We start from the raw sequence: 18,911 nt of genomic DNA, 5'->3' as shown, positions 1-18,911 counted from the left end.
GTATAACAGTTTATTTACAGACAATTTAAAAATGAGGATATTGAGCATCTGTGTGATAAAGGGTGGGGCAAGCAGGTTGTAGAGTGCTGGTGATTCTTATTTTTTCAATGCAGCAGCTGAGGCTTTAGGAATACATCTGTCAAAGTGAAGGATGAGACTAATCTTTGTAGAAAGGACCAAGGCAGTGAGTCAGAGGTTTCTGCTGGAGCTCTTTCACCCTGTATGTTGGGGAGGAGGAATTGAGAGCCCTCCCCTCCCACAAGTGTGCACGGAAAGTCTTCCTCAGTAATTTGCTGCCACAGAAGGCTAAAAAATTCATTCAAACTTCATCATAAGCATTTAACTGACTGTGACTCACTGGGACTGCGATGGTAGGACTGGAAAGCAGAAGGTAAATACAGTTTTCTGTCTGTGTTCACATAGTGTGGTGGTCCGGAAGGCTCATTTTACATATTTCACCCAAACGCAAACAAGCAGGCATTTCTTTTATAGGCTCTCCTCATGGCAAACCTATCCTTTCTGAGGTCGCATTTTCTAGGGTAAATGGCCCTCATTCTTGGGGCCCCCAAAATAGGAGACATTTTCTCAGTGGACATAAGGAGCAAAACATCATTTCTGTACTCAAGCTCCTCTCTCGTGAGTGAAAGAAGGCCGTCTCAATTCCATAGCATCTTCCTCTGTTCCTTGCCCTGCTGGAGCCACAGAGAAATGCCAGGCAGCAGCCAAGCCAACAATTTCCCTGTTGCCCAAGGTCTAACTACTGGTTGGCTTACCCATTCCTTCCTTGCTTAGCAAGTGATTAAAAACAACCTAGAACCTGCCCAAAATAAACAATGACATGGGCATGGCTATGTAAGTGATAAAAAGAGAGACTATTTTGAAGGACATCCACTAATTTTACAGGCACTGTAAAGCTAAATGTCAAGAAACTATTGGCAATGTTTGATTAGGACATACAGATATCTCATTCCCTCTCTGCCTATACTTCAAAGGTCAGATTCCTTACTCCAGTCTAATGCATTGTAAGGAAAGTAGAAAAAGTTTAGTTAGGCTCTCTCACCTTACATCTGTTACAAATGGGCAAGATTCAGCACATTCACTAGAAACAAGTAATAAAAATAGTGTAGCTGTGCATGTGTGCCCATTTACCGATTCAGCATGATCATTGTGATTATGTAATGCTTGGCTTGTGGCTGTTATTGTGTACTAACAGCATAAAGGTAATTGTTCTGAACTGCTGGTCGGCAGAGCACAGAGGGATGGCAGAGCATGGAAGGTGGGCATAGCATGGAGGGTCAGTGGAGAATGGCAGAGCTCATGTCTGAGGATAAAGCATGTCTGTGAAGTTCATATCTGAAGAATAAAAATATGTCTACCTTGCAGAAAGCTGCCAGTATCTTCTTTCGATTACCTGACTCACAACCTGCATAGGAAGGGGCAGAAGGATCTGAGATTCCTGCACCACAATTGGCATAGTTTCGGCAGGATGAGCAGGTAAGGGAGCCACAATCCCCTAGGGAGGGGAGGAGATGTGGCTGCCCTCAAGCATGTGATACGTGGCGGCAGCATTCCTGTGGACTTAGGCTCCTCTGGAAATGTGGGACCTAGTGGATGGGTCCCTGAGAGCATGGAGAAAGCTCTCAAGTTATTGAGCTCCATGGTGAAAGATGAGGGGACCCCATGTGTGGCTGGCTGGATGGACTGCCTACTGCTCACTGCACTGTGAGCCAACATGGGCCAGGCACTCCATGACGTGGCACAGCTTCAAGAGCCAAGGCAAAAGGCAAACATGTTGGAGACTGCAGTACAGCAACAGATCAACCCTGTTCCTGAAGCCAAGGATGTTGACGACCCTGAAGGTGAGTTGGGAGAACTTGTGCATCTCCTTACACAACCTGCTGTGCATTAGAAAATTACCCCCTAGCTGTTTGGCTCCTGTAGTTGAGGGACCTAGGGGTGGATGATAAATGTGCAGTGTGTGTTAGCATTGGTGAACGCCGGCATAGAATGTAGCCTGATACACAGCAACCCTGATAAGTTTCCAGGAGCCACAGTGAATGCTAATGGGTATGAAGGACAGACTATTAAAGTCAAAGCTGTGTCTTTGCCGCTGAGCATTGTGTGTGTGCTGTGTATGTGTCCCCAGTAGCTGAATGCATCTTGGGTGTAGATGTGCTTTATGGTTTGCACCTGCAAACAACAATTGGAGAATTCTGGCTGCAGATCTGGACAGTAAAGCTTGTGTTGTTGGGACATGTGAAACAGTATCACTTGCAAGGAGGACATGTGGAGATAAGTGCCACTATCTTGGAGTTAGAAAAGGCTGGCATCATTCATCTTGCACATAGCCTTTTAATGCTCCAGTGTGGCCAGTGAAAAAACCTGATGATGTTATAGGAACAGAGGCAGACAGACTGCCAAGAAACCAAGCATCTCTAGGAGGGTTGGAGAACTCAAAGATTTATTACACTGGTGGGCCCAGAGGATTTCACACTCCAAAGTCTGAGCCCCAATTCCAGGCTTGCAAAGGGTTATATAGGCCGGGCTTATAGGTTTTGTTTTCTTGGAATCCACATGGCAGGGGCTAAAAAAAGCAAAACAAAAGGCAACAATACAGTACCAAAACAAAAAGCAGAAGTACAGATGCATGTTTAACTTTCTGGGCTTGTCCATATCATTACCAGTAAAGTAACCAACAAGACGTAGCAGTATGCTACATACACAGCCAGAGGACAAGACTACAAAAACAAATAAAAGTTAGGAATACTAAGAAGAAATAGAAATTATTTGGTGAAAATATGATCATTATTTTAGAAAATCAAAAGGAAAAGTCCACGGGCTATTCAAATGAATAAGTGACTTCTAGGAGATGGTGTATAGATCTCTCCTGTAAAATCAAGAGCCTTGATGCACAAAGTGGTAATATTAAAACATAGATATTATGTATTTATTACTATGAATGAAGTCTAAAATAAAATGCATTTCACTACACAGTACAATGCAACGTTGGATAAAGGTAAAAGATCTTGGTCTCACAAAATTCCGCACATCTGTGTCTTCTTTGTAGAAGTTAAATCTTTGAGAACGGAAAGTTTCCAGATGTCTAAATTCGGCTAGTGAAGAGAACCCATGGTCACTATGCACTTTCTTTGATGGTTCAGAACCTGTTCTGTGCCCGCTACCTGGTGCCACAGCCTCTCCATCTCACGTCATACCTGGGAAGCAAACTTACTATGCATAAGGGTTTAAGTTGAGAAACTGTCCAGAGATTATAGGGAGGTGGAATTTCTGCAAGGATCCTTCAATCAGTGAAGCCAGAAGGCAAACTAGGGATCTACCTCTGAAGAGAGGACTTATGGAGTCACCCACTCTGCAACACAGGGGGCACCACAGAATCATGCTCTATAGTGCACCGCCCCTCCTGTCAGCCCTGGGAGGCCCCATGCAGGGGTGACTAGAAGAGTCACACACTGACTTCCGCCTCTGGAGTTTGTGGGAGGTGAGACCTTGTTGTAAGACAGTCGGCCTCTGGTCAGCAGAGGGAGACGTCCAGGCTCTGCCAAAAGGTAAGGTGAAGACGTCAAGTAAGGTTTAAGGGCACCCCCTACCCCCAAAGAGAGAAGGTCCTACAGTCCCACCTCTCCCATCAGCCTCAGAAGGTCCCTGGCAGGGATTGGCTGAGATATCGCCCTCTGAATTACCCTTGTGGGGAATCAAGGAAGGGACAGCATTGGACTTGGGTAATGGCAACAAGCCAGCAGAGGGAGGGTCCCAGCACCTGCCAAGAGCCAATGAAGGACCCTGTATGAGTTCAGTGGAATTCCCCCTTCCCCATAACAGAGAGGTCCCTGCAGAGCCCTGCACCTGGCTGGAAATGACCCACCCAACTTCCACCTTTTAGCAGCTTAGGGAGATGAAAGTGTCGCATGAGGGTTTCTACCTCGGGCCAGCAGAGGAAGGAGTCTCAGGCTCTGCCACGAATCAATGAAATGTCCCTATTTGAGCTGTGCAAAAAACAACCTCCTTAGAACAGTGCAGGCCTTACAGAGCTCCACCCCTGCTGTCGGCCAGGGAGGCCCCTTGGCATGGCTGTAAGGCTGCAGGTGAACCCTCTTTTCACCTTCTGGCAGGGGTGGGGGGAGGATGCATAAGAACCTTGGTGTAAGGCTAGATGATTCAGGTCAGCAGAGGGAATCCTCTTCGGTGAACATGAGAGTTAAGTTCAGAACCTTGAGCAAGGACTGAGGGGACTTTCTCCCCCAGGACAAAGGGATCCCCACAGAGCACCACCACTACTATGAGCCCTGGTAGCTCTTCTGCAGAACTGTGAGACTAAGATATCCTCACTTTATCCTTAGTGACCACAGTGGGAGGAGGGCTTTGGTCTGACAGGGCAGTGGCAGGTCATTAAGAGGAGGTGACTCAGGCCCTTCGGCAAGTCAAAGTGTGGACTGAGGGAGGCAGGCTCTACTTCTGTGGTTAGCCTTGGGAAACCCTGGGCAGATGTCCCTTCTGAGTGCACACTCCGCCCCCGCTCTCCCCCACCCCGCCCATGGCCTACTCAGAGATAACATTCTGGGATATCAGGTGGATGAGGGCCTTGGTCTGATTGGTATAGGCCTCAGGGCTGCACAGGGGAAGGAACAAGGCTGTCAAGGTGAGGAGTCATGATGAGAAACCGTAATGCTGAGGATAACAGAGGGGGTTTCACAGAGCCTTACATACTGTGTCATTCCGGATGGGGTCCCTGAGGAAGATAATTCTGAGGCTTCCCTAATATCCTCTTCAGGAGGCTCAGGGATGTGAAGGCCTTGCTTTGAGGGAATAAGTCTGAGGCCAGCAGAGGGAGGGGAATCAGGCCCTACAAGAAGAAAAGGTGAGGATTCTGAGTGAGGACCAAGAACTCTACCCCAGGATAGAAAGAAACTCAGAGCTCTGCCATTGCTGCCATCCCAGGGTGTCCTCAGGCAGATGTGGTCAGATGAGATTCCCCCTCAGTTTCTCATCCAGGGCATCAGGGAGCTGAGGGCTTTGGTATGGGAGAGTCAGCATCAAAGCACTTAAGTAGAGAGATCACAGGTCATGCCAGAAGTCAAGGTGATGACCCTGACTGTGAATTGAGAGAAACGTTTCCTATCCCACAACAGAGGAAGCTCCACAGGGTACAGACCTGCCAGACACTGTCAGCCCCAGTAAGACGCAGGCACCACGGGAGGGCTGCAGCCTAACATACTCTCTAGTTACTTCCACAGGGTCCTCAGGGGAAAGGCTTATCAGTGAAACGGAGGCTTGTGGGTTCCTTGAGCAGTGCCCTCCAAGAAACCTGCAGAGGCAGCCTTTGATAAAGCCAAGGTGGTATTGCCCTGCTGAGGAGGATCACACCGTCTCATCCTCTTTCCTACAGGTCCCTGAATCATCTTCCCTCTGTCTCACACTCCTGCCTGCTGTCTCTGGCCCCAGTCATCATGCTTCGGGGTCAGAAAAGTAAGCTCCATACCCGTGAGAAACGCCGCCAGGCTCAAGAAGAACCTGAGGGTGTGAAGGGTGCTCAAGCTATTGTAGCAGAGAAAGAAAATTCCCTCTCTTTTTTGTCTCCTCATTTCAAGGAAAATCCCCAGAGGTCATCTGCTACTGGAACACCCAGCGATCAGCAAGAGCCAGGGAAAGCCCCATCCACCACTGCTGCTGCAGCAGCTGCTTCATCCACAAGATCTAATGAAGGCGCCAGCAGCCAAATTGAGGAAAGGCCAAATGCTTCACAGGCCCAGGCTTCCACTGAGAACAGGGAAAGAAGCCCTGTAGAAAAGAAGGCTATGATGCTGGTCTGTTACCTGCTGTACAAGTATCAAGTGAATGAGCCCGTTACAAAGGCAGATATGCTGAGAAATGTGATCCAAAAGGATAAGAACCACTTCCCTGAGATCCTGAGGAGAGCCTCTAAGCGCCTGGAGCTGATCTTTCACCTTGACGTGAAAGAAGTCGATCCCAACAGGAGCCTCTACGTCCTCGTCAACAAACTGGAACTAAGCTGTGATGCAAGAGTGAATGACAACACAGGCATGGCCAAGACTGGCCTCCTGATGACGGTTCTGGCTGTGATCTTCTCAAAGGGCAGTTGTGCCACTGAGGAGCATGTCTGGGAAGTGCTAAATATGATGGGAGTATATGATGGGGAAGCATTTCATCTATGGGAACCCAAGAAGCTTCTCACCGAAGATTTGGTAAAAGAAAAGTACCTGGAATATTGTCAGGTGCCCAAAAGTGATCCTCCAAGCTATGAATTTCTGTGGGGTTCAAGAGCTTACACTGAAACCAGCAAGATGAAAGTTCTTGAGTTTTTGGCCAAGATCCATCAGACCATCCCTAATGCCTTCTCACTGTTGTATGAAGAGGCTCTGAGAGATGAAGAGGAGCGAGCCCACGCCAGAGTTGCAGCTAGGGCTCGAACTGCTGCCATGGCCAGTGCTCGTTCTAGGGCCATTTCCAGCAGCTTTTCCTGCCCCAAGTGAAGGCTGAGGAAAATTCTTGACTGTGTTATTGAAGAGGACATCTAATGTTCTCATTAGTGGAGGTTCGGGTGAGGCTGGCAAACTGGCAACAACATAGTGTGTAACGTGTGTGTTCTTGTTCTATGCGGTACCTTGGATATTGGTTTAAATGTTCCTCTTAGTAGAAAGTTTAAGTAGCTTCAAAATCCAAATTTATGAGTGATAAAATGTTGTACATTTATTGATGTGTATGAATTTTAAGACTAAAAGTCTTACTCTTTCATAGAAACAATTGTGAAAATTTCCGACTTGTTTAGTGATCTCAAACAAGATAACATAGTAGTGGATTAGGCATTTCCTTGGAAATATGAAAAGACAGCAGCAAAATAGTTGGGATCAAGAAACAGAGGGAAAAAAGTAAAAGATTATAAATTCTTGTATTTCCTTGTCATTTGTAGTCTGTTCCATAAAAGTAGGAGATATATACTTGTATATGATTATCTTACTCAAGAATGTAGGAGAAAGTACAGCTACATCATAATAAATTAGACCTCTTGCACACTGTGTCATTATTTATTTCTCAAACATTACTTGGACATCTGTTCTTTGAATGGCTCTGTGCTAATTTTGGGAGCCTAAGGATAAACAAGGCCCACCTATGCCCACTGAATTTTAAAGTCTGAGAGCAGCTGTCATGTAATGAAGATGGTGAGATATACCCTAAAACATAAAGAACAAGTCAAATTACGGTGGGAGGATGCAGATGACAGCAGTGAAGTGCAAATGCCCTGAGGAAGGTGAATTTGGAGCCTCAGGAAACCGCAAGTCCTTAAAATGAGTTCTTTTTAAGTTAGGCTGGGTGGTGGGTCAGATGAAGCTATGGGAGTGGTGAGCAGGGGCCAGATCCTCAAAAAGGTGTATCCTGGACTAATGCGTAGTGTGGAGAACTGCTTTTAGCAGTTACTTTGGTGTCATGGATAGACTAGAAAGAATCCATCTCCTAAGGCAGCAATGGAAGGTATCCTGTATCCTTCCCCAGTGTCCTTTTCCCAGTACAGTACACAGACTATGTGTTTTATGCACATCAGCTCCAGGGAGTTTCTGAGAAATAAGGGTGATAGCACCTGACATAGATGTGATCAGAAGGCACTCTGCTGGCAGTGTTCACCCTGGCCTGGGAGAGAGATCCCACTCCATTAAAAGGGCATTTTATTAGGTTGTCTTGAGTGTAATTTGGCAAACTCTTAAGGGCTGGATTTTTAATGGAAGTGAAATAAATGAAGATGGGGTGGTTTGGATGGAAGGACAGTTGGAAAGGATGGAAGGAATAAGTCCTTGACACAAATTCTAGGAGCCTTAAGTTATATCCAGTTGGGGAATACTCCTACACACTCACAATGAATAATATAACTGCAAAAAGTTATACAGTAAGTAACTGAGTTTCACTTGCTAAGCAGCATTTTGACTGATTTGTGTGCTGTATCATAGAATACAAATTCTCTGACATTTCTTGGTTTACAAAAAAAAAAAAATCACAGAGCAGATTTCGGTAGGGTCTGGTGTCAAAATGATAATAGTAATAACTGCCAGTTATTAAAAATGCAACCGATTCCAGGTACTGTGTCAGGGGCTTTCATGCATTACATTCATCCCCGGAATCCTGCACGGCAGGGCTTATCAAGCTCACTTCACGAAGAGCTTGAGCCTCATAGAAATTAGCAATTTTCCTGACTTCACATGGTTCATAAGTGTCAGAATTAGAACCCTGGTCTGAAGTCTTTTAGAGCACACACTGTTCCCACTCCTCCTTGCCTAAGTCAACCGTGTGTGTCTTACTTCATTTTTCTTCTCACTACTGCACAATGTCGCTGGGTAATGAAAAGGAGGAACCTGGGGCCAGTGTACTAATTCCAGGTGTAATAAGTGAAGGAGAAAATGAGAACTAAAGACCATTTGGGGACTGCCTATGGGCCTCATTTGCTAGGGTCCACTTGGTCCTAGCATCAGGGTTTTTTGAAAGCTGAGTTTGCCCAGGCGCTGGCACATGGGACAGACCCAGCACTTCCTGAATTACATTGCTCTTCCCCTGAGTGTGCCCCACTGGGCCCACAGGCCCAAATCTGCATCCTGACCTGCTGTTCAGCTCTTCCCTGCTTCCTTCCATGAAGACTGCACCCTGCTTGCTATGGGGAAGAAAGTCCAGAATAACCTTCCTTGCTTTCTCCTGACTTAGAGCATTCCAACTCCCTATAGACATCCCCTACCTCATCTTTCACCATGGAAGCCCTCTGATGACAATAGTCCCTTCCACGTAACTGTTTATTTTGACAGTGAAGTTTACGTGTCTGCCCTTCCGCTCCGGGTGCTTCAACCACACTCGCAAAGATTTTTCCAAATCCACTCGTGAGTAGAGTCATACTTGGTACAGAATCTACTGGTTTGTGAAAGATAACCCTCAAGTTAAAGAGGAGGTTTTAGAAAGCAGGTGAGGTTAGAAAGAAAGAAGAACGTAATTTGGTGACTTACTTGAGGCTGTCACTGAATCAGTACACTGATGAGTGAACTTAACTAAATGGTAAAAAATTAAAGCCTCCCTCTTAAGGGGTAGATGAGGAGGAACCGAGGAAATCACTGTGTAGAAACCATGTCCAGAAGCTGGATTCTGAAAAACCCCAGTGTCTTTCTAGGAGGAAATAGTAGTTTCCAATGCTGACATAACAGATTGCCATGCATTAAGGACTTAAAATAACCCACATTTATTTTTTTTACACTTTCGTATGCGAGATGTATGAGTTGGTTCTGCTGGTTTCTTTGCTCAGGCTTTCACAAGCCCAAATCAAACCGCCAAAGCCTGGCCTCTTATTGGGAAGCACTGGGTAAAACCTCATTCTAGACTCATTCAAGCTGTTCTCAGAATTTAGGTCATTTATCCATTTTGAAATAATCTTTGTATATGGGGTTAGGTAAGGGTTGTTTTTTTTTTGCATGTGGTTTAGTTATCCAAGCAGTATTTGTTGAAAAAATTTATTCTTTCTCTATTCAATGATCTTGTCACCCTTGTTAAAAATAAATTGAGCATAGATGTACGGCTGTATTTCTGGGCTTTCAATTTTATTCCGTTGTTCTATATGTGTATCCTTCTGCCAGTACCACACTATTTTGAATACTGCAGCTTTGTAGTACTATTTCAAGTTGGTAAATGTGAGTCTTCCAACTTTATTTTTCTTTTTCAGTATTGTACTGGCTATTGGGGACCACTTGCAGTTCCATATGAATTTGAGGATCAGCTTCTGTATTTCTGAGAAAAACTAATATTGTAATTTTAATAGGGATTGCATTGAATCTGTAGGTCACTTTCAGGAATATTGCCATCTTAACCATGTTAAGTCTTTCAGTCCATAAACATGAGATGTCTTTCCATTTATTTAGGTATCTTTCTTTTTTTTCAGTAATGTTTTATATTTTTCTATATACATGTTTTTTTTTTTTTAATCTCTTTAGCTAAACTTATTCCTAGATCTTTATTTATTTTGGATGCAATGATTTCATTAATTTTCTTTTTGTATTGTTCATTCTTGGCGAACTGATTTTTAAGTGTTGATCTTGTACCCTGCAACTTTACTGAATTCATTTATTATCTTTAGCAGGATTTTTTTTTTTTTTTTTGAAACTGGAATTTTCTGTATACAGAATCATGCTATCTACAAATAGAGATAATTTTACAAATTCGTTTTCAGTTTGGGTTCATTTCACTACTTTTTCTTACTTAATTCTTCTGGCTAGGACTACCAATATAATTAGGGACGAAGGTCACATCTTTGTCTTGATCTTGATCTTAGGGGGAACACATTCAGTCTTTCAGCATTGAGTATGACAACATTTGCAGATTTTTTAAATGAATTCCCTTTATCATGTTAAGGAAATTTGTTTCTCGTCTTAGTTTGCTGAGAATTTTTATCATACAAGGGTGCTGAATTTTTGTCAAAAGCTTTTCCTGCATCTACTTAGATAATCGTGTTTTTCTGTTGTTGTTCTATTAGTGTAGCACATTATGTTGATTGATTTTTTTGTCTTGAACTGCTCTTACATTCCTGGGATAAATTCCACTTGGTTATGGTTTATAATCCTTTTAATGTGCTGCTGGATTCTGTTTGTTTATATTTTGTTGAAGATTTTTTGCATTTATATTCATAAGGGATATTAGTTTATAGTTTTTTTAAAAAAATATCTTTATATTTTGTGTATTCTTTAAGAAAGATTTATAATTATTGTTTTATGCACTTGTCTTTTAAATCATATAAGAAACAAAAAGGGGTATTGTATGCCAATACAATAATGGTGGTTTTTATATTTACCTGTGTAGTTACATTTACCATTGATCTTTATTTATTTACATGGCTTCTAGTGACTGTATTGTGTCCTTTGCTTTCAACCTGATTTGACTCCTTTTAGCATTTCTTGTAGTGACATACTCTCTTAGCTTTTGTTTATCTGAGGATGTCTTAATCTCTCTTTCATTTTTGAAAGATAGTTTTGCCAGTTATAAAATTCTTGGTTGACAGGTTTTTTTTTTTCTTTCTTTCAGCACTTTAAATATATTTTCCTGCTGCCTTCTAGCCCCCATCATTTCTGATGAGAAATCAACTATTAATTTTATTGATGGTTTTTTTTGTACATGATGAGTTGCTTCCCTCTTCTGCATTAAAGATTCTCTCTGTTTTGGGCTTTCAGTGGTTTTATTATAATGCATATTGGCATGGACCTCTTTGAGTCTGTCATTGAGATTCTTGGATATTTAGATACTTGCCTTTTTCAGATTTGAGAAGTTTTTAGCCATCGTGTCTTCACACACACACAAAATAAGTACTTTTTGTTTGTTTGCTTGCTTGTTTGTTTTTCCATTTTGTCTCTCTCCTCCTTCTGGAACTCCTGTAATGCTCCTACCTTGGTATGCTTGATGGTGTCCCAGAGGTCCCTTAAGCTCTTTTTATTTTTCTTATTTAATCGAACTGCTGCTCAGATTAAATAATTTCAATGGCCCTATCTTTAAGTTTGCTGATTACTTTTTCTGCCTGCTCAATCTGCTGTTGAGACCCTCTAATAAGTTTTTCGTTTCAGCTATTGTACTTTTTGCTCTCGAATTTCTATTTTTTAATAATTTCTATCTTTCTTGTTAATATTCTGTATTTGTTGAAATGTAAATTTCATGGTTTTCTTTATTTCTTTGTTTATGGCTTCATTTTGCTCATTGAACATATTTAAAGTAGTTGATTCAAAGCCTTTGACTAGTAAGTGAAATATGGGTACTTCCTCAGGGATGATTTCTGTTAATTTCTTTTCCCTGTGAATGGGCCTTTTTGTTTTTTTTTTTTTTCTTTCTTTGAATGCCTCATAAATTTTTGTTGCAAACTTGACATTTTGAATATTCTAACATGGTAATTGGAAATCAGATTCTTTCCCCACCTCAGGGTTTGTTGTTCTTTGCTACAGATTGTAGTTGTTTATTTCTTTGGTGACTTCTCTAAACCATTTTTAATGAATGGATTCTTTTTGTGTGTGGTTTCTGAAGGCTCAGTTACTTTAGCTGTTGTCAGCTCATGGTTTGACAGAGATCTCCATAAACAATGGGTTTAAGTGGACTTTTTCTTGATTCAGCTGTTGCTTGATTACTATAAATCTTTGACTGTCTCCCAGAGTTCCAACAAAGCTGATTCTGATAGATTTTGCTCATTTTTTCAATGTTTCTGTGGGGGAATGTGCCCTTGGAGCTCCCTACTCTACCATTATCACTGACAAACTTCCAGTTGCATTTTGATTTCAATATTACCTTCTGCCACTGTCCTACAGTGGCAACTTTTTCACAGGTTAGGGATTAGTACATAGGGAGTATGGTTAGATATTTTCTATTCAGTTCCATTGGTGTACTGACCTATTTTTCATCCATACCACAAACTCTTAAGTATTATACCTTTGTAGTAATTCTTACTATCTGGTGCTGTATGTCCTCTTATCTTCATTATTCTTAGATATATTTAATTAATCAGCTTATCATGTTTTACATACATACTCATATTTATATACACATTCACACACAAAGCCCATGAAGTATTGTTTGGGATTTTACTTCATTTTAGTCAATCTGTAGATTAAATTTGAGGAGATTTAACATATTTACAATATTAAATCTTCCAATTTATGAACACATAATGTTTCTCTATTTGGTTGGGTCTTTAGAGATTTCTCTAAATAATATATTTTATATTTTTCCATAAAATTCTTACCCTTTACTATTGTATTTATTCTGAAGCACTTGATATTTTGTTATGTTAATTACATGTTATACTTTGTTTAATTTCATTGTAATACTCTTTGTTGCTGCAGAAACAGAGTTAGTTTTTGTATATTGGTCTTATACCAAGCAACCTTTAAAATTCTTTATTGGATAGTTTATCTTTAGTTCATTTGGGTTTTCTTCACACACCAGCTAATCATCTCCTAATTATATGAGCTGGGTTTTCTATTTTTTCAGTCTCTATTCCATTGATCTCTTCTGATTCCCATTAACATAATATGTTGAGTTTTTATTAAATTGTTGAATAGCAAGGGTTACAGCAGGCATCCTAGTCTACTTCCCAGTTTTTACATGAAAGCTGCTAACATTTTCATATTAAATATGACATTTACTGTAGTATTTTTTGTTTTCTTTCTTTTTTTTTTGGTAGATATCTTTATCTAGTCAAATAACATATCTTCCTTATCATGAATGAATGCTGATTTTTTACAAACTAATTTTCTGTATCAATTCAGATAAGATTTTTTCATTTAATCTGTCAATGTCAATGTGGTATGCCAGTTCTGAATCTATTTGCCCTCAGGTCCATTCTTCATCCTTCTTCTACTCCATTCTCTATTCTACATGGGCTGGACCAATAAATCTTAGGCTCTGCAACATTTGGCTTCTAACTTATTTCAGGCAAGAGGAGGCACCAATAGGAGGTTACAGCCCAGGACAAAAGAAACCACCAGAGTTTTTCTTCTTTTCCCTCTTTGAATCAGGTGGTTTCTCCTTTAACGGTTACATCTTCTCCACGGCTCTAGCTTCCGTCGTATGAGTCCACCATGGTTCTAGATCTTGTTGACCTCAACTCCTAGGCTTCAGTAACAAATACTACCTCTTCTTTTTGTCCCTCCAGCCTAAAGGTAGGACATCCTCAAGTTTCTAAGTGTTAGGTTTCCTGACCCTTCCCTGTGTGTCTTTTCCATCCCCTGAACAACCAACTTATTACATTAAAATTCCTTCTGGGTTAAATATATAGAGACATTTCTGTTTCTGTGGATAGTTTTCTACTGTTACTTGTTTTCAATTATATTTATTGTTTTCTTAACAAATTACATGTAGAGAAGTATTCAAGTTGTAAAATTTTAAAGCATACACATAAACCTCTAAAACACTACCTGTGAGATAAGCTGAAATGGTATTATTAAGAGGGATGATTACAGCCTGAAACAGATGATTTACAAAACAAGGAATATTCAAAACATGCAAGCAATTCAGGAAGGTAGAGAGTGAACAGCGTATTAAACCTAAAGAGGTAGAAGGTAGGAAATAATGAAGATCAATACAGAAATAAGGACGTAGAAAAGAGTAAAGCCAACTAACCGAAGGCAGTTCTTGGAAAAGTTTTATAAGATGCACAATTTTTGAAAGTATTATCAATTACAAAAGAACAAAGTAGAAATGAGTGATTTAAGTGAGATTGTACAAAATCTTATTTAGGTGCAGAAGAGATTTAATATAAGAGAACACCATAAATATATTTTATCATTACCTAAGGGTAGCCAAATGTTGGACTAGGAAGGAAAGGGTCTACTTATGGAAGAATTTCAGCTAATAAACTTGAAAGGAATGATATAATTAGAGAATTGCTGTCCAGCAGCCCCAATAAATTAATGGATAGAAATGATAATCATCAACACTGCCAATATGAGCACAAATGTAGACACGCAAACGTTACGTTCATCCTAATGGAAGTGCACGTCATCACTTTTTGAGTGGTTTTGCTAGTAAACAGGCAAAAACTCAATAAATCTTAATCTGATCCAACTTTTAACTCTATTGATGACTGTTGATGCTCAGTTTCGAGTACATTGTGTTCATTATACTCTTCTCTGTACTGTCGTATACTCTTGATACTTTTTCTAGTGAAAGTTTTTTATTTATATATTTATATATTTATTTATATATTAATCTGTTTATTTATTTGATAAATATCATACCTTTAAATTGGAAATTCCAAGCTAAATGGACCAATTTTGGGAGAGATTTAATTGACCAAATTCTTCCAAACAGCAATAGAAAACTTCAATTGAACTATACAAACTGAAACTTTAGCCTAAGCTCCAGCTCTCCTCAAAATATTCCAGAACAAGACAGGTTTAGAGGCCAGTTTCACCAAACTTTCAGGGAAAAACTAATTGCCATCTTAGGTAAACTCTTCCAAACCCTGCAAAAACATGGGAAATGATGAAACACATTTTAGTAGGTGTGTTGACCTTGATACAAAGACCAAATAACTACACTACAAGAAAAGATTGTTTGAGTCAAGCTCACTCATATCGTGGCATCTATCCTAGATAAATTCATATTATGTCCAATGTAGCTGTGAATCAGTAGGCCGTGCCCAAAAAATACAATGATGATATAACATTAGAAAAAACTGCCAATTAGAATTTCTCTAAGTTGATACATTAGAGGAGAAAAGGCATTTGATAATTTCCAGGAGTGCAGAAAAAGCATTTAACAAAAATATTTCACACTCATTCATGTAAAAACTTTTTGCAAAATAGCATTAGAAGGGAATACCCGTTTCCTGAAATCTACAACAAACTTACATAAATATGAAATATTAGAAGCATCCCCGTTAAATTCAGGACCAAGACACCTGAATTATACCATTTCTACTGTTTAGAAGTAGACTGGAATATATAGCCAGAACAATAAAAATATCAAAACACATAATAGGTAGGAATATCTAGAGACAGAGACAATAAACGGTGACAGTATTATTCTCCAATCAGAAAATCCAAAGGAACCAGTGCACAAAATATTGAAATGAGTAAGAAACTTCAGAAAGCTGTTGTGTATATCGCTACAGCAAAATCGGGATCTTAGCCACACAAAATCAATAACTAATTAGGACAAGTAGTAGAACATATCTCAATCACAACAGAAGCAAATATCCAAAATTTACCTAAAAATAAACCTAACAACAAGAATGTACACAATGTTTTTTTTTTTTTTTTTTTTGTGACCGGTAAGGGGATCATAACCCTTGGCTTGGTGTCGCTCGCACCACAGTGAGTGAACAGGCGGCCATCCCTAAATAGGATCCGAACCCGCAGCCTCGGTGCTCCCAGTGCTGCACTCTCCGAGTGAGCCACAGGGTCGGCCCTATATATCATCGTTTTGGAGGCAACTATAAAGAGCAACTATAAGCACAGACAGGTAAAAGAAGTCCCAAGTAAATAGATCAGTACACTATGTTTACTCATGGGGAAAAGAATATTGTAAAGATGTAAATTTTCTTTAAATTATGTACAGATTTACTGCAGCAATGGACTAAATTGTGTCCCCCTCCCCAATTCATGTTCTCTTACTATAAACGAGAGTCAAAAAATAAAGTCACTGCCCTCGACTGACCAATGTTAGATAACATCAAAAGGTCTGGGTCTCACGAACCGTGCAGCTCAGCCTCTTCCCCCTAGAAAGTAGATCGTTTAGAAGAAGGCTCCCCAAATTCAAAAGTTTGGTTAGTGAACAGATTCTATTGTCTGGTGTATTTTTTCTCTGACAACTTGCCACCTGTCCTGGGACCCTGCTTTGCATTGCAGCTTCCCCTTCTGCATCTAGCCCGAGACTTTGGTCCATTCTCTGCAAGGTCTGCAGTAGGGAAACAGCTCAGCGCTTTCAGGGACTTGGTCTTTCCCAAGAAGCCTGGATGAAGTTACAGAAAATTATTTAAGTGAAACAAGCCAGCCACAGAGGGAAAGATACAAGCGAGAAAGAAGGAAGGAAAGAAAGACCACAGTAGTTCATTGGACTTGCAGAGGGAGAGAACATACCTAGGGTTGCCAGGTGCGGAGGGGGAGAAGGGAAGAGGGGCTGGGGAGAAGGTGGGTGGGGGACACAGGGTATAATTGCAATTTGTGGCCATAGGCATGCTGATAGTGTTGACCTGATCATCACATCTTGGGCACAGGTAGTGATGGTCAGCTTTGTACTCCAAGAATATGCATAAAATAAAAAAAATAAAATAAGTAAAAAAAAAAAAAAAATAGCAGCAGCCGCCGCCACAAGGAAGACCCCCTGTTCCTCCTCTCCCACACAACGCCGAGATCTGATGGGACAGCCCACTCCAGAACCAAGGGGCCCCGCACAGAGCCCCACCCTTGCTTTCATTCCTGGAAGGCCCGGGGCAAAGCTGTCAGCATGAAATACCCCCTGACTTTCACCTCAAGGGTCTCAGAGAGATAAAACCCTCATTGGTGGAAGGAGAGCAGCCTCAAGTCTTCAGAGGAGAAAGGTGATGCGGAAAGACAAGGCGAGGACCCGCACCTGCAAGAACAGAGGACTCTCGGAACCCCGCCCGCCGCACTCCGCCCCGCCCCCACCCCTGGGCGCTGAGAGACGCTGCGTGGCTGTTAGGCCCAACGGTGCTCCGTTCTGCGTCGGGACCTCCGGGAGGGAAAACTTTCAACTGAAGCTGGTGGACTCAGGTGAGCACAGGGTGAAGGAGAGGACCCTGAGTGAGGACACTCGTCTCTACAGCAGAGGGTGGCCACACAGCTCCCTGCCCCTGTGGCCTACCCTGGGATACCCCGGGCAGGGCTGTCAAGCGGAGGAGCCTCATTTTTCCCCGTGAGTGTTTCAGGAAGGTGGGGCCCTTGGTCTGATGGGGGCGAGCTTCAGAGCTGCAGGGGGAGGAGGCCCAGGCCCTGCCAACCGTTAACGTGCTGATCCTGAATGTGAGACGACAGCTTGGCTTAAAACCAAGGTGGTCTCTTCCGGCAGAAGGTGCCCACACTATCTCATTCTCCCTCTTCCAGGTGCCTGCCTTACCTGATCTCCTACACACCTCCCTGACCGGAAGCATCATGCCTCGAGGTCATAAAAGTAAGCTCCGTGCCCGTGAGAAAAAACGCTGCCAGGCCCGGAGTGAGACTCAGAGTCTCCAGAGAGCTCAGGTCATTGCAGCAGAGGAGGAAGAAGCCCCTTGTTCCTCCTCTTCTCTTTGTGGTGGTGATTCTCAGGGCTCCCCCGCTGCTGGGCCACGTGGCAAATCACGGAGGCCTGGGAGAGCTCCACCCACCACTGCTGCTTCTGCAGGTGTTCCATGCACAAGATCTGATGGAGGTGCCACGAGCCAAGGTGAGGAAAGACCAAGCACCTCCCAGGCACCACCTACCACTGATCGTTCGTGCAAAAGCCCTGTAGGCCAGAAGGCGATTTTGTTGGTGTCGTTCATGTTGCGCAATTATAACATGAGGGAGCCCATAAGAAGGCAAGACATGCTGAAGTGTATCACCAGAAAGGACAGGCAGCACTTCCATGAGATCCTCAAGAGAGCCTCTGAGCTTATGGTGCTGGCCTTTGGCATCGAAGTGAAGGAAGTCGACCCGACCAGGTCCCATTATATGCTTGTCAACAAATTGCATGTCACCGGTGACGCAAGGCGGAGTGGTGGGACAGGCATCCTGATGACCGTCCTGTGTGTGATCTTCATGAAGGACAATTGCGCCGCTGAAGAAGATATCTGGGAAGTGCTGAATGTGATGGGGATATATGACGGAAAGAAGCACGATTTCTACGGGGAGCCCAGGAAGCTCATCACCCAAGATCTGGTGAAGGAAAGGTACCTGGAGTACCAGCAGGTGCCTCACAGTGATCCTCCACGCTTTCAATTCCTGTGGGGTCCAAGAGCCCATGCTGAAACCAGCAAGATGGAAGTCCTGGAGTTTTTAGCCGGCATCCATAATACCGTTCCCAGTGCCTTCCCGTCCTGGTATGAGGAGGCTTTGAGAGATGAGGAAGAAAGGGCCAGAGCCAGATTTGGAGCTATGCTTCTTACTGCCACGGCTCATGCACGTTCCAGGCTCCATTCCAGCAGTTTCTCCCACCCTTAGTGAAATCTGAGGTACTTTCCCCACTTTGTGTTTGAAAAATAGTGGGTGGCCAAGGCAGTGTTGGAGGGAGCACAGGACATATCATATCTGTATTCCTGTTCTGTGTGAGTAACTTTCAGATTTATCTTTTGTTGTTGTTGAAAGTTTTCAATTTTATTCTTTTTAAAAAAGGTTTATTAGCTTCAGAATCTAAGTATATAAATAATACTGGTTATATATTTAATGTTGCTTATGAAGCTT

At 42.2% G+C, this 18,911-nt stretch overlaps 2 protein-coding genes across 2 annotated transcripts; both read left to right on the top strand.

Moving 5' to 3' along the window:
* The first annotated feature begins 5,465 nt into the window (after nt 1-5,465).
* LOC134366602 (melanoma-associated antigen B10-like) lies at nt 5,466-6,509 on the top strand. Its single transcript, XM_063082958.1, has one exon. It carries the CDS (start codon nt 5,466-5,468, stop codon nt 6,507-6,509), a length of 1,044 nt encoding a protein of 347 aa, XP_062939028.1.
* Nucleotides 6,510-17,642: 11,133 nt separating this feature from the next.
* On the top strand, nt 17,643-18,671 carry LOC134368002 (melanoma-associated antigen B10-like). The gene is made up of 2 exons (XM_063084630.1): nt 17,643-17,763; nt 17,875-18,671. The coding sequence occupies exons 1-2, from the start codon at nt 17,643-17,645 to the stop codon at nt 18,669-18,671; spliced, it is 918 nt and encodes a 305-aa protein (XP_062940700.1).
* The last annotated feature ends 240 nt before the right edge of the window (nt 18,672-18,911 follow it).

The sequence above is a fragment of the Cynocephalus volans genome, chromosome X, assembly GCF_027409185.1.
Source record: "Cynocephalus volans isolate mCynVol1 chromosome X, mCynVol1.pri, whole genome shotgun sequence".
NCBI classification, from domain to species: domain Eukaryota; kingdom Metazoa; phylum Chordata; class Mammalia; order Dermoptera; family Cynocephalidae; genus Cynocephalus; species Cynocephalus volans.
Note: the sequence above shows the minus strand (reverse complement) of the source record. Positions and strands in the feature narration are given on the sequence as shown.